This window comes from Primulina huaijiensis, chromosome 9 (genome assembly GCF_012295235.1).
Source record: "Primulina huaijiensis isolate GDHJ02 chromosome 9, ASM1229523v2, whole genome shotgun sequence".
In the NCBI taxonomy this organism is placed as follows: domain Eukaryota; kingdom Viridiplantae; phylum Streptophyta; class Magnoliopsida; order Lamiales; family Gesneriaceae; genus Primulina; species Primulina huaijiensis.
The window spans coordinates 20352411-20366902 of record NC_133314.1 but is presented as its reverse complement, the minus strand read 5'-3'; the positions used below and the strand labels follow the sequence as shown (position 1 = coordinate 20366902).

Here is a 14492-nt window from a genome sequence, read left to right as displayed (position 1 = left end):
GAAAATTTGATGAAGAATAATTTTTAGAGAAGAAGAGAAAGTTGGAGTGATTGAATGTATTTGTGAGATTGTATTTATAGAGCAAAAACTAGCCGTTTTGTTACCGTTTATTACCGTTGGTGTTTAAAAAATAAATGTATGTATTTGTATAATTTTATGGTAATAATATGGTGTATATAATATTAGTCATATTTAAATAATTATGTATATCATATCACATTATTATAATTAGGTGTCATAAGTTATTTTGTTTAAAAACCTTATAGGCTTTTATACTTGTCGTATCCCTTACCGGGAGTGTGGGATGTCGTCTTAACATCCTCCCAAGATTTATAACAAGTTTTTGAAAAAATTATTTTTATTATTACAATAATAACATTATATTATATATTAAATATATAAACAATAAATAAATAACAGTAATATAAATATTATNAACATTATATTATATATTAAATATATAAACAATAAATAAATAACAGTAAAATAAATATTATTACTTTTGTTACCTTTTTCTTCTGTTCGGAGCTTGGAAAAATATGGAGGATTTTTAGAGCTTCGTGCTGATAACGTGTTGTGAAAAAGTAAAAATTTACAGTAAAAAGTAAAAATCTCAAACTCTTAAAATTATCACACTACACACTTTATAATATTTTTCTCTCAAAACTCAATTGTGATTTTCTTCACAAATGAGAGATCTATTTATAGAAAATTTTTTACAAATAATCCAAAAATAAAATACATCATTACCTACATCATCACACACTAATTTTCAATATTCAACACCTAATTTTCAACATTCACATTTTCAACACAAATATTTAACACATTTTTAAATAATTTTTCAACAAAACCCAATTAATTGATATGGAAATTAATTATTTAGTTTAACGAAATTGAATATTTAAGGCTACTTTATATATATATATATCTTTTAAAAATATACGAAATTCGTGAAGTCGTAAATTAATATTCTTTTTTACGTACGAATTGAAACTGTTATAGATGAAATTCTACAATAATTTTGAAGTATTATTAAAGCAAAAGACCCCGCGAAGGAAGACTTAGGACTCAAAGTCTACTCTAACCGTAAGAAAAAATGAATGTGTGGACGACCGACTCCAATTCCGTGGTCATATGAAATTATACTAATCAAATTATTTAGAGGCAAAAAAATTATTCGTATAAAATAGAGAAAATAATAATCTTGGTGTTTGTTAGCTTTTGTGATTCTGGTCATCATGTATCTTTTAATTTTTAATAATTTTAGTCATTTTTTCACCGGAAGCGTTGATGTGGCAGCCGTGTCGGAACCACGTAGGCGCCGCATAAATGTCAGATCAACGTCACGTCGTAAAATGACTAAAATTGCAAAAATAACAAATATATCATATCAAGACTGAAATTTGATAACATAGGTCAAAAATGAGTAAAATCGTAGAGATACAAATATATAGAACTAATATCACAATTTTCCCTAAAAAATTTGAGAGATGAAGTTTCAGTATTTTTTTTTGCATAAATGGTTTAATTTGCCAATTACCAAAATGTTCAATTAATTAGAATATTTTAGGAATATCGACTAAACCGATCAACATGCTGTAATGCATCAATAATATAATTGATTGACAAACATATATACATGTCTCACTCTCTTTTCCTTTTTTTGCAATTAAAAATCAAAATATAGTATATATATCAAGTGCATCACAAAGTCCTGTGGTTGATATTGAGTGGTGTAAAACTATGGCAAAGTATACAAGTGAAGTTGTTTGCATTATTTTTGGGTGGTTTTGTTGTGCTTCAATGATTCCATCTGCATGCTCAAGTAATGAAACCGATGTACTCGCATTGCTGGCATTTAAAGCCGCCATCGTTGATCGGCTTGGGGCTCTGAACTCCTGGAATCAAACACAGCATTACTGCACCTGGAATGGCATTAGATGTGGCGCCAAGCACCCTGATAGAGTTGTGGGGATTATGCTAAGGTCTCAAGGCTTGGAGGGAAGCCTTTCACCTCATATTGGTAATCTCTCTTTTCTTAGAACCATTGATCTCCAAAATAATAGCTTTCATGGCCAAATTCCCCAAGAGATGGGTCTTTTAAGGCGTCTAGAGATTGTAAAATTTAGCAATAATTCTTTTGTTGGGGAAATACCGAGAAATATATCGCAATGTCCAAATCTTTTGGATCTTAACATGGTTGACAATAGGTTATCGGGACATATCCCTGTTGAGCTCGATTCTCTTCGCAAGCTCAAACGTCTTGGTTTAGGAAAAAACAATATTTCTGGGTCTATCCCTCCATCCTTGGGCAATATAACATCTCTCACACTGCTTTATTTGGCCGCATGTAACATGAGAGGAGAAATTCCGGAGTCACTCGTGCAACTTCAGCAACTAAAATTTCTTGCACTATTCGAAAATAGTTTAACAGGTGAAATCCCTCCTGGTCTCTTCAATATATCTACTCTCCTTATTTTTGCCGTCTCTTCCAATAAACTTCAAGGGGCCATACCTAATAACATAGGCCTCACACTTCCTAAGTTACAAGGTATTTATTTGGCAGACAATCAATTTACTAGAGAACTTCCGGTCTCACTCTCAAATGCAACCTCCCTTGACACAATATCGGTTGCCTTCAATAGTTTTACGGGGCCAATGCCAAAAGAACTTGGAAGGCTTTCAAATCTTGAGCACTTTTTCGCTGCAGAAAATCTTATTCGAGATGATATAAGTTTTATTTCATCATTCTCAAATTGCACAAATCTGATGGATATTGTAGTTGGTTCTAACATATTGAGGGGTTCATTGCCAGACTCGATGTATAATCTTTCTAGTCAAATAAAGGCCATAGGAATTACTCACACTCAGATACATGGTAAAATTCCTTTTGGTATTGGGAACCTCGTCGGTCTCACTAAGCTTTTCCTTGACGACAACAATCTTGAGGGTCATATTCCATTTAGCATTGGAAAACTTTCAAATCTGCAAAATCTTAACTTGAGTGGAAACCGACTGATAGATGAGATGCCACATTCCTTCGGCAACTTAACTTCGTTAAATTACTTGGACTTGGGAGAAAACAGATTGTCTGGAAGAATACCTCAGAGTCTTGGTAATTGCACCAACTTGTTACTCTTAGATATTGGAAATAATACTCTTGATGGTTCCATTCCTCCACAAATTATGAGACTTCCCACCATTTCTATTTACATGCGTTTATCAGACAACGTCTTCACAGGTTCAATTCCATTCGAAGTTGGCGCTTTAACACACATTTCAATCTTAGACTTGTCGAATAATAGATTATCAGGTCTTGTTCCAAGCTCTCTAAGTGACTGCACTAGCTTGGGAATGCTTTATCTAGGTGGTAATTATCTTCAAGGAGAGATACCTCCATCACTAAGTGCTCTGAAGGGATTACAAGAATTGGATCTTTCAAGAAATAATTTTTCTGGTAAAATCCCTATTTTTCTCAGTCATCTAAATCTTGAAAAATTGAACTTGTCATTCAATAGCCTCGAAGGTGAGGTGCCAATAGAAGGATTATTTAGAAACAAAACAAAATTCTCGATCGAAGGGAATGCGAGATTATGTGGAGGAATTCTTGATTTGAAGCTCCCTCCTTGCTCTTCTTCAAAGTTCTCTAAGAAAGCGTTACTTAAAATCCTGATTCCAATACTAGTTGTCGGAGGATTATGCATTACACTTTGTGTAGTCATTTATATCCAAAAACATTTGATGAGAAAACAGCTTTCCACGGGGTCATTTGATGGCGCTCAATTCATGAGGTTATCCTATGGAGATCTGTTAAAAGCCACTAATGGATTCTCGGAAGGTAGCTTGATTGGCTCTGGAAGATTTGGATCTGTCTACAAAGGGATTCTTGAGGATGGAAAGACAATGGTGGCGGTCAAAGTGCTTAATCTTTTTGTCAAAGGTGCTTCTAAGAGCTTCGTAGCAGAGTGCATTGCACTAAAAGGAATAAGACACAGGAACCTCTTGAAATTATTCAGTGTTTGCGAAAGTATAGACTTCCAAAGAAATGAATTTAAAGCTTTGGTTTATGAATTCATGTCTAATGGGAGTTTGGAAGATTTGTTGTACCGCAATAGAGGGCAAGAAGAAGAACATGACTCAGAATTTCGGAGCCTTACGATGTTGCAAAAGATCAAAATCGCCATTGATATTGCTCATGCACTTGAGTACCTACATATGGACACTAATTCACCAATTATTCATGGCGATTTGAAGCCAAGTAACATTCTTTTGGATGATGATATGACTGCACATGTGGGTGATTTTGGATTGTCTAAGGTAGTTTCAAACATCCTTGAAGCACATGAGAGCAACAGTACAATTGGGATCAAAGGTACAATAGGCTATGTTCCTCCAGGTATGTATTCTATTATCTCCAAATAAACTCATATCTAATCTAACACATTCACTATGTATATATTAACATCATTAATACCCAGTTCATGATTTCACTGATAAATTCTGAAAAAACATTCACATTCTTGTATTTGACAAGGTTATAACAATTATCAAAATTAAAAAAGTACAAATTACGAGACAAAAAATGTAATTTTTTTTCTCAATAGTATGCTATAATTAACTTATTGTGAGCAAAATATACCTTTTATTTTTTTATGCATGCCTTTGAACCAATGCTCAGAATATGGCACAAGTAACTCGGTCTCAGTTAAAGGAGATGTATATAGTTTTGGGATTCTTCTCTTGGAGATGTTCACGGGTAAAAGACCAACATGTCAAGCATTCGACGAGAACTTAAATCTCCACAATTTCGTCAATGGTGCCTTGCCGAATCGTGTTACGGAAATCATTGATCCCCGCATTCTAGAAGACATGAGCAGTAAGATGGAGGAGTACTGTGTGGCTTCTGTACTAAGCATTGGAGTGGCATGTTCAAGAAAAACACCGACAGAGAGAATGCACATGACTGATGTTGTTTTTCATTTATGCAAGATAAGAGACAAATACATGATTGAAGATTGAGATAAAGTTTATGTCCATGAATCGGACCAACAAATAGAGTTTGCATCGTCCGAAGTATGTGCATAATTTGTTTTCGAAATGTACGTATCATCCATGTTGGGAATGCTTGATTTTGGTTGTATGTGAGTTTAATTCTTAAAACATTTGGCATCATATTTGCTCTTCAAACAATTAATGACGGAGAGTTCCTTTTATAGCGACATCTATTGTGTGAGATGGATATGACTAATTAAGTGGGATTAACAATTACTTTCATTGTTAGTTACGATTCAGCAAGAGGCTTAAAGTTAAAATGTTTTTAATCATTATACATTCATAATTATCTACTATTGGATTCATATTTTCTAAAATTATTTACGAGGTACTTTATTAGAAAATAATTTTATAATATAACAAAATAAAATTATCTTATAATCATGTTTCTATATTTCGTATATGATAAGAACTAGTGCAAGAGAGTATGTGTTGTGTATCGTATATCTATAATTTTTTTTGCGTGCATTAGATTTTTGTATTTTTTTTTTGTTTTTATATATTTGAATAGTATTTTAAAATTTCAAGGTAAATTTTTTTAATTTATTTATGTGCATTTCTCTTCTTTTTTTGTGGTTTTTAAGGAGTGATTTCATCTTAGGGTGACATTTAAAAAAATAAAATCTTGAAAGACAGATGTAATTTTACTTTTTATTTATCCCTCTTTCATTACAATACAACAACAAGAAAGTTCGAGTCCTCTGGAGTTCATTCCCCTAGGATAAAATGAACCTCCCATCTAAAAGATCGTTCGATCACTTTGATTTATCTCCTCTTCACAAGGCTCAGGGCAGCAGTGGAGGAGCCTTAATGTGAAAGATTTTGTTGAGATTGAGATTTTAATCTAACTCAATCTCAAAAACTAGCTCAATCTGGAGAGGATTGCTCAAGTCCATACATATAACTCAATGATTTAATCAAACCGATATGAGATACCTAATACACCTCCCCACGTCCAAGAATAAACAATTGTAGCGTAAAGTTTACAAGACATATCAGGTGGCTTATAGGACAGTCGAACACATAATGGTGGGTCTAGACCATGATCAGAACATGTCTCTGAAACCATCTTAAAATGCAATGGAATTTTGCAGAGATAAGAGATCATTCATTGCTATGGCATTTTCATATACATCTCTTCATCCAAATCACCTCGGAGGAAAGTATTGGTCACACCATTTGGTAAAGAGGCCACTTTTTTGCAGCTACAATACTCCACAAACATCTTACAGTGACAAACTTAGCCGTAGAGAAAAAAAGTGTCATGATAATCTATCCCTTCTTATTGTTTGTAACCTTTGGTCACGAGACATTCTAAAATGATTATATCACGTTGTTATTGGTATACGTGGATGATATTATAGTCACGAGGAGCAATGAGAAAGCTATATATGATTTAAAGGTTCTCTTGCGTTCCCAAATTCATATTAAATACCTTGGACCATTGCGTTATTTCCTCGGTATTGAATTGGCTCGGTTCAAGGCAAATATTTATTTCAATCAATGCAAGTATACGCTAGAGTTGGTGGCTGATTATGTGAGACAATGAAGGACAAGAATAATTCTTGGTTCAAACAAGTGGCGTGGAATACACAAAGATTTTTTTGGGGGATGAGAAACAGGTGGAACATGAGGGATATCAGGTTGGGCTGGATTAATAATAGGATTGAAATGTGTAGGGGAAAAATCCCAAATAATATCTGATTGAGTTGAGTAAGGGTGAGAAACACCATTTTAAGGAAATATTGGCAAAGAATGAATGAGTGTGTCAAAGGGAAAGATACTTTCATGGAATACAAAATCTCTTGAGACAAAAAAATTTCGAGGGTCAAGATTCATTACCTATGCCCATTTTGAGTGCAAGAATAACCCATGAACACACAAGCACTTGCTTGAGCAGTTTGGACAAGTTGGAATTTTTTTTTATAAGCTCCAATACATCAAATTTAAAGTGCATGATATAGACCTACGGTCTTTTTAGAAAAATCATCCACTTCTCACCATTATGTGTGGGGGTGTGGAAATGATCTCGCATATTGACATGAACAAGTGCAAAACAACAAGAAGATTTAGATAAGCTAATTGTTGTTTGGGGTATTAAAATGTGAGAGAAAAACAAGAAGAAAACAATGAAAATAGTTTTGTAGAGGCAAGTGTTGAACACTTTTTCCTTAAGAAGAATTTGCCCTCACAATGTGCTAGAGTTTGTGGCAATCTTCTCCCAAGATACAACTACAACATTTGAATAATGAGCACTCAAATATTCAAGTTCTATCACAAGGAAATGGAGGAACTCTCTCTTGTTGAAGAAAGGAAGAAGAAGAATATGCAAAATGATGTTATGTGTGTTTGATTTTCAATAATCAAACATTTAATGTTTATCAATTGAAAAGACACGAGGTTTCATTCACAAAGGTGTTCTTTGGCCATTGTAACTGATCACAATCATCAAAAATTGCCAAAGAAATTAAAAAATACCAGAAAAATCCGAAAGGACACGAAACAGGACGAAGGGGCGTGTGCAGGCGCCCCTGTGCACGCGCTGCCGAGCGCTGCTCTTCTTACCATTATTAGCTTTAACTGCCTATGGCCAGGGGATATCCAACAAGCTTAAAGCAAAATTTCCTTGTGTGACCATTCTATTGACAATATTCACATGTCAAGACATCTTTATTATTATTATTATTATTATTTGATTTGCCTTTGATAGAGAAAAACGTTGTTGATGGCATTTCAGACTTAGATAGAACCTATGTCATTCAACTTGAGATATAATCGAAAAGGCTTGATTTACATAGCACAGAGGGTTGTCATTAAAATTTGACTTCAAAATTGGGCATAACTTTCATTCATGCACAATGTATTGTCTCGTTGTAGCACATTTTCTCTGAGATTTGATTAACCTAACTCAATCTCAAAAAATAAATCAAAAATGATGATTTTTCAAGTTTATATACATAATTCCCAATATCTCAGTCCAACCGATGTAATTTATCTATCATATTTCACCCTTTTGCCCAATAATATAAGAAAGTTTGATCATTAAATATTGAACTTATAATTTGATGTACATAACACGCACAAACTTCCCTCAATATTTTAATCGTACAACGATTTCATACGCGATATTTGAATATATGAAGTTACAAGCAACTTAAAATGCACATATAATGAATCACACCCCATAAATTAAAGGCATAAATATTGAAGGTAAATAGAACAAAATGGCCCTCCATGCATCAATTGATTGGAACACTATGCAAAACCACCGTTTCGACTGTGAGACCAGGTCCGAATCCGAATAGCACCCCCCAGTCGAACCCCTCGCCTGTCGAGCTCAGCCCTTCCTTCGTCGAGGCCTTCCTCATCTCATCCAATATAAACAACACACATGCACTAGACATGTTCCCGTACTCACTTAACACGTTCCTTGTGGACCGTAGCTTTTCGGGCTTCAGGGCTAACTTCGTCTCGACCTGATCGAGGATCGCTGGCCCTCCCGGATGCGCGATCCAAAAAATCGAGTTCCAATCCGAAATACCTAAGGGATCGAATGCTTCTCTCAAGCTTTTCTCGATATTTTCAGAAATCAGAGATGGAACATCTTTCAAAAGATGGAATGTCAATCCCACTTCACGCAAATGCCCATCAATCGCACCATGACTATCGGGTAATATGGTCTGTGCGGCGGACACAAGTTGGAACAACGGCCGCTCTACCCCGACAACCGGGTCGGATCCCACAATCACCGCAGCAGCACCGTCACCAAACAATGCCTGTCCCACCAAACTATCCAAATGAGTCTCGCTCGGCCCTCTGAAGGTCACCGCCGTGATCTCCGAGCACACGACCAGAACTCGTGCACCGGCATTATTCTCCGCCAGGTCCTTAGCCATTCGAAGCACCGTGCCGCCAGCGAAACAGCCCTGTTGATACATCATGAAGCGTTTAACGGAGGAGCGAAGGCCGAGTAGCTTCGTGAGCTGGTAATCGGCTCCGGGCATGTCGACTCCGCTGGTGGTACAAAATATCACGTGAGTGATCTTAGACTTTGGCTGCCCCCACTCTTTGATCGCCTTCTGGGCAGCTTCTTTTCCAAGTTTGGGCACCTCCACCACCACAATATCTTGCCTAGCGTCGAGTGATGGCGCCATGTATGCGCAGATGTTAGGGCTCTCTTTCAAGATTTCTTCTGTCAAATACATGTAACGCTTCCTTATCATCGACTTCTCGCCTACATAAGACAGCAAAATCGTGAAGATCGAAACATGGATCTCCGACCAAAACATAAACATCTAAAAAATTTTTACATTCAAAAGCATAATTCCTTTTTGTTTCTACTTATTACTTACACGGACTGTTATCGAGTAAGAAAATTATAATATTTTTCAACATATTTATTGGCTCAGTACATTGCATGATAGACGATAACTACCCACGTGAGTAAATGTATTCTAGTTTACGCAATTGCTTATACTAATAAAATATTAATTAGTTGACATTTATTTTTTTAAATTTTAAATAAAAATATAACTATAACTTTCAATATATANAAAAAAAAAAAAAAAAACATGCTTCCTATTACAAAGGGGACATACGAGACCTCAACAACTCGTTCTCCTTCTCTAGTGCTTCAGATCGTGCATTTGATGTTGTTAAATACTTATTCAATTTATTTTTAATATATATATATTTCTTCTATGAAGCATTAATTAATGCAGTCCCTACAATAAATCGAAGCATCCTTGACAGACAGAGACTTCAAGGGTAACCTATCATTAAGGTAATCGAAGTTGTGGTACTGATATTAAGACAATATCTCAAGGATTTTCATTTCTAAGATGGATAGAAGACTGGTGACCACCGGGTAGGAGTCAAAAGTCTTCTTTTGGAAGCAATGGTGACGGCACCAATTGTGAACATTTTAAGGGACTTTAAAGTCATGATGAAAATGGATAAAGATTGGGGCTGGAAAGCTAAAAAAAGAATTGTAATTGCATAATTTTCGCTATTTCTTTTTAAAATATCTTAAACCCAATTAATTGATATGGAAATTAATTATTTAGTTTAAAGGAATTGAATATTTAAGGATACTTTATTTATATAAATTTTAAAAATATACCAAATTCGCGAAGTCTTCAATTAATATTCTTTTTTACGTATTAATTGAAGCTATTATTGATGAAATCCCTACAATAATTTTGAAGTATTATTAGAGCAAAAGACCACCGCGAAGGAAGACTTAGGACTCAAAGTCTACTCAAACCAGAACAAAAAATGAATGGCTGGATTACCGACTCCAATTTCATGAAAGTTCAGATTAGTTTAATAAATGTATTATTGAATATAGTAAATGATATGAAATTATTAATCCGATTATTCAGAGAAAAATGTCTATTTAGTGCTATTACTAGGAAGGATCGGAAATAAAATTTTGATTACTGTGGTACAATTAATATATTAAAATTGTTAAAAATACATATGTTCAACTTTAAAAATGTGGTCGAACACAAATAATAAAGGAAATTGAAAATTATAATAAGATTTTATAGTTTATAAGAAAAACTCCAAATTTTTTTAGGACGATAGAATTCATATCCGCTATTTTTTCTGTGCTTGTTATATTAGGTAAACCTTTTGAAAAAAAATATTAAAAATGAATTTTAGGTACATCTTTTTAATATGTGTTGAATTAAAAAATGACTGGAAAAATTATTGAGCGGAGAAGAGTCATCGGATTATGCAATACTGCAAAAGGAGAAGAAGACAAATTTAGCCAAAGTCTTGTGGTCTAGCAACTTCAATTTTCCATACATTGTTAAAACGTTGGATTTGTAATTCTTAAAAATATTTTATCGTATATCATCGTCATATAAAATTATACTAATCAAATTATTTAGAGGAAAAAAAATTTATTCGGGAAACGGTAATTTTGGTCTTATATATTTGTTAGCTTTATGATTCTGGTCGTGTATCTTTTAATTTTTGATAATTTTAGTCATTTTTCATCGGAAGCGTTGATGTGTCAGCTGTGTTGGAATCACGTAGGCCCCACATAGGTGTCAGATCAATGTCATGCCAAAAAAATAACTAAAATTACAAAAATAACAAAGATATCAGATCAAGAGTAAAATTTATTAGGATATATCATAAATGAGTAAAATCGTAGATATACAAATATATAAAACTAATATTGCAATTTTTCCTATAAAATGTGAGAGATATGAAGTTTCAGTATTTTTTACATAAATGATTTAATTTGCCAATTACCAAAATGCTCAATTAATTAGAATATTTTGGGAATATCGACTAAACCAATTAACGTGCTATAATGCATGCATAATATAATTGATTGACAAACATATATACACGTCTCACTTTCTTTTCCTTTTTTTTTTTGTAATTAAAAATCAAAATATAGTATACCAAAGGGTAAATTATATAAAGTTTGTGTTTTATTAAAAAAAAAATTATAGTTTTATAAGCACAACTCCACGAATGAATTTTATATATGATTTTTGGTTCAGCCTTGAATCGAAAAAAAAGTGAATGGAAAAAATTAAGATATTTATGTAAAAGCTAATATGTGCAGGTGTTCGGGATATGATACCTAAATGAATAAGGGGCTAAACCCGAGATTTGATCATGTACAATGAACCGCAAAACTATAAACTGTATCAAAAAATTCTACAACATTTTCGATTAAATTTCTTTAATATAAATAGAAAAGATTATACTAAAAATAAATTTGTTTTTCTAATTAAATAAAAACGAAGTCTTTCTTTTCTTGGATTTAGTGGGGCTTAGGCACAAGATATGGCTATATATACATGGCTAACATATATATCAAGTGCATCACAAAGCCCTGTGCATGGTTGATATTGGGTGGTGTAAAACTATGGCAAAGTATACAAGTGAAGTTGTTTGCATTATTTTTGGGTGGTTTTGTTGTGCTTCAATGATTCCATCGGCATGCTCAAGCAATGAAACCGATGTGCTCGCATTGCTGGCGTTTAAAGCCGCCATACTTGATCCGCTTGGGGCTCTGAACTCCTGGAATCAAACACAGCATTACTGCACCTGGAATGGCATTAGATGTGGCGCCAAGCACCCTGATAGAGTTGTGGCGATTGTGCTAAGGTCTCAAGGCTTGGAGGGAAGCCTTTCACCTCATATAGGTAATCTCTCTTTTCTCAGAGCCATTATTCTCCAAAATAATAGCTTTCATGGCCAAATTCCCCAGGAGATGGGTCTTTTAAGGCGTCTAGAGATTGTAGAATTTAGCAATAATTCTTTTGTTGGGGAAATACCGATAAATATATCGCAATGTCCAAATCTTTTGTATCTTAACATGATTGACAATAGGTTATCGGGACTTATCCCTGTTGAGCTCGATTCTCTTCGCAAACTCAGAGATCTTGGTTTAGGAAAAAACAATATATCTGGGTCTATCCCTCCATCCCTAGGCAATATAACATCTCTCATACAACTTTCTTTGCACGCATGTAACTTGAGAGGAGAAATTCCGGAGTCATTCGCACAACTTCAGCACCTAAAATTTCTTAGGTTATTCAACAATAGTTTAACAGGTGAAATCCCTCCTGGTCTCTTCAATATATCAACTCTCCTTCGTTTTCAAGTCTCTGATAACAAACTTCAAGGGGCCATACCTAATAACATGGGCCTCACACTTCCTAAGTTACAAGGCATTTATTTGGCAGGCAATCAATTTACTAGAGAACTTCCGGTCTCATTCTCAAATGCAACCTCCCTTGACATAATATCGGTTGCCTCCAATAGTTTTACGGGGCCAATGCCAAAAGAACTTGGAAGGCTTTCAAATCTTGAGCACTTTTTCGCTTCAAAAAATCTTATTCAAGATGATATAAGTTTTATTTCATCATTCTCAAATTGCACAAATCTGGTGTATCTTTCACTTGGTCATAACATATTAAGGGGTTCATTGCCAGACTCGATGTATAATCTTTCTAGTCAAATAAAGATTATAGAAATTTCTGACACTCAGATACATGGTAAAATTCCTTTTGGTATTGGGAACCTCGTCGGTCTCACTACGCTTTTCCTTGATGGCAACAATCTTGAGGGTCATATTCCATTTAGCATTGGAAAACTTTCAAATCTGCAAAATCTTGACTTGAGTGGAAACCGACTGATAGATGAGATGCCACATTCCTTGGGAAACTTGACTTTGTTAAATTACTTGTATTTGGATGAAAACAGATTGTCTGGAAGAATACCTCATAGTCTTGATAATTGCACCAACTTGTTACTCTTAGATATTGGAAATAATACTCTTGATGGTTCCATTCCTCCACAAATTATGAGTCTTCCCTCCATTTCTATTTCCTTGCGTTTATCATACAACGTCTTCACGGGTTCAATTCCAACCGAAGTTGGCGCTTTAACACACATTTCAATCTTAGACTTGTCGAATAATAGATTATCAGGTCTTGTTCCAAGCTCTCTAAGTGGTTGCACTAGCTTGGAAATGCTTTATCTAGGTGGTAATTATCTTCAAGGAGAGATACCTTTGTCACTGAGTGCTCTGAAGGGATTACAAGAATTGGATCTTTCAAGAAATAATTTGTCTGGTAAAATCCCTATTTTTCTCAGTCATCTAAATCTTGAAAATTTGAACTTGTCATTCAATAACCTCGAAGGTGAAGTGCCAATAGAAGGATTATTTAGAAATAAAACAAAATTCTCGATCGAAGGGAATGCGAGATTATGTGGAGGAATTCTTGATTTGAAGCTCCCCCCTTGCTCTTCTTCAAAGTCCTCTAAGAAAGCGTTACTTAAAATCCTGATTCCAATACTTGTTGTCGGAGGATTATGCATTACACTATGTGTAATCATTTATAGCCAAAAACATTTGATGAAAAAACAGCTTTCCACGAGGTCATTTGATGGCGCTCAATTCATGAGGTTATCCTATGGAGATCTGTTAAAAGCCACTAATGGATTCTCGGAAGGTAGCTTGATTGGTTCTGGAAGATTTGGATCCGTTTACAAAGGGATTCTTGAGGATGGAAAGACAATGGTGGCGGTCAAAGTGCTTAATCTTTTTGTCAAAGGTGCCTCTAAGAGCTTCGTAGCAGAGTGCATTGCACTAAAAGGAATAAGACACAGGAACCTCTTGAAATTATTCAGTGTTTGTGAAAGTATCGACTTCCAAAGAAATGAATTTAAAGCTTTGGTTTATGAATTCATGCCTAATGGGAGTTTGGAAGATTTGTTGTACCGCAATAGAGGGCAAGAAGAAGAACATGACTCAGAATTTCGAAGACTTACGATGTTGCAAAGGATCAAAATCGCCATTGATATTGCTCATGCACTTGAGTACCTACATAAGGGCACTAATTCACCAATTGTTCATGGCGATTTGAAGCCAAGTAACATTCTTTTGGATGATGATA

General features: G+C 34.6%; 3 protein-coding genes across 3 annotated transcripts; 2 read left to right on the top strand and 1 right to left on the bottom strand.

Annotated features, from left to right (window-relative positions):
* The first annotated feature begins 1698 nt into the window (after window positions 1-1698).
* LOC140984343 (uncharacterized) lies at window positions 1699-5039 on the top strand. The gene is made up of 2 exons (XM_073451684.1): window positions 1699-4399; window positions 4682-5039. Exons 1-2 carry the CDS (start codon window positions 1747-1749, stop codon window positions 5020-5022), a joined length of 2994 nt encoding a protein of 997 aa, XP_073307785.1. The 5' UTR covers window positions 1699-1746; the 3' UTR covers window positions 5023-5039.
* A 3042-nt stretch (window positions 5040-8081) lies between these two features.
* Window positions 8082-9365, bottom strand: LOC140984048 (chalcone synthase-like). Its single transcript, XM_073451210.1, has one exon. The coding sequence runs from the start codon at window positions 9348-9350 to the stop codon at window positions 8295-8297; it is 1056 nt and encodes a 351-aa protein (XP_073307311.1). The 5' UTR covers window positions 9351-9365; the 3' UTR covers window positions 8082-8294.
* A 2538-nt stretch (window positions 9366-11903) lies between these two features.
* On the top strand, window positions 11904-14491 carry LOC140983953 (uncharacterized; the record flags this gene model as incomplete). Its single annotated transcript, XM_073451106.1, has 1 exon — window positions 11904-14491. A coding segment is annotated over exon 1 (2565 nt), but the record flags the coding sequence as incomplete, so codon positions are not given.
* Between the last annotated feature and the right edge of the window lies 1 nt (window position 14492).

What these genes read in the sequence shown, in the direction of transcription:
- LOC140984343 (XM_073451684.1), top strand. Translation starts at nt 1,747, where the DNA reads ATGGCAAAGTATACAAGTGAAGTTGTTTGCATTATTTTTGGGTGGTTT. An exon ending in AATAGGCTATGTTCCTCCAG is followed by an intron (nt 4,400 to 4,681) that starts GTATGTATTCTA and finishes ACCAATGCTCAG; the next exon opens with AATATGGCACAAGTAACTCG.
- LOC140984048 (XM_073451210.1), bottom strand. Translation starts at nt 9,350, where the DNA reads ATGTTTATGTTTTGGTCGGAGATCCATGTTTCGATCTTCACGATTTTG.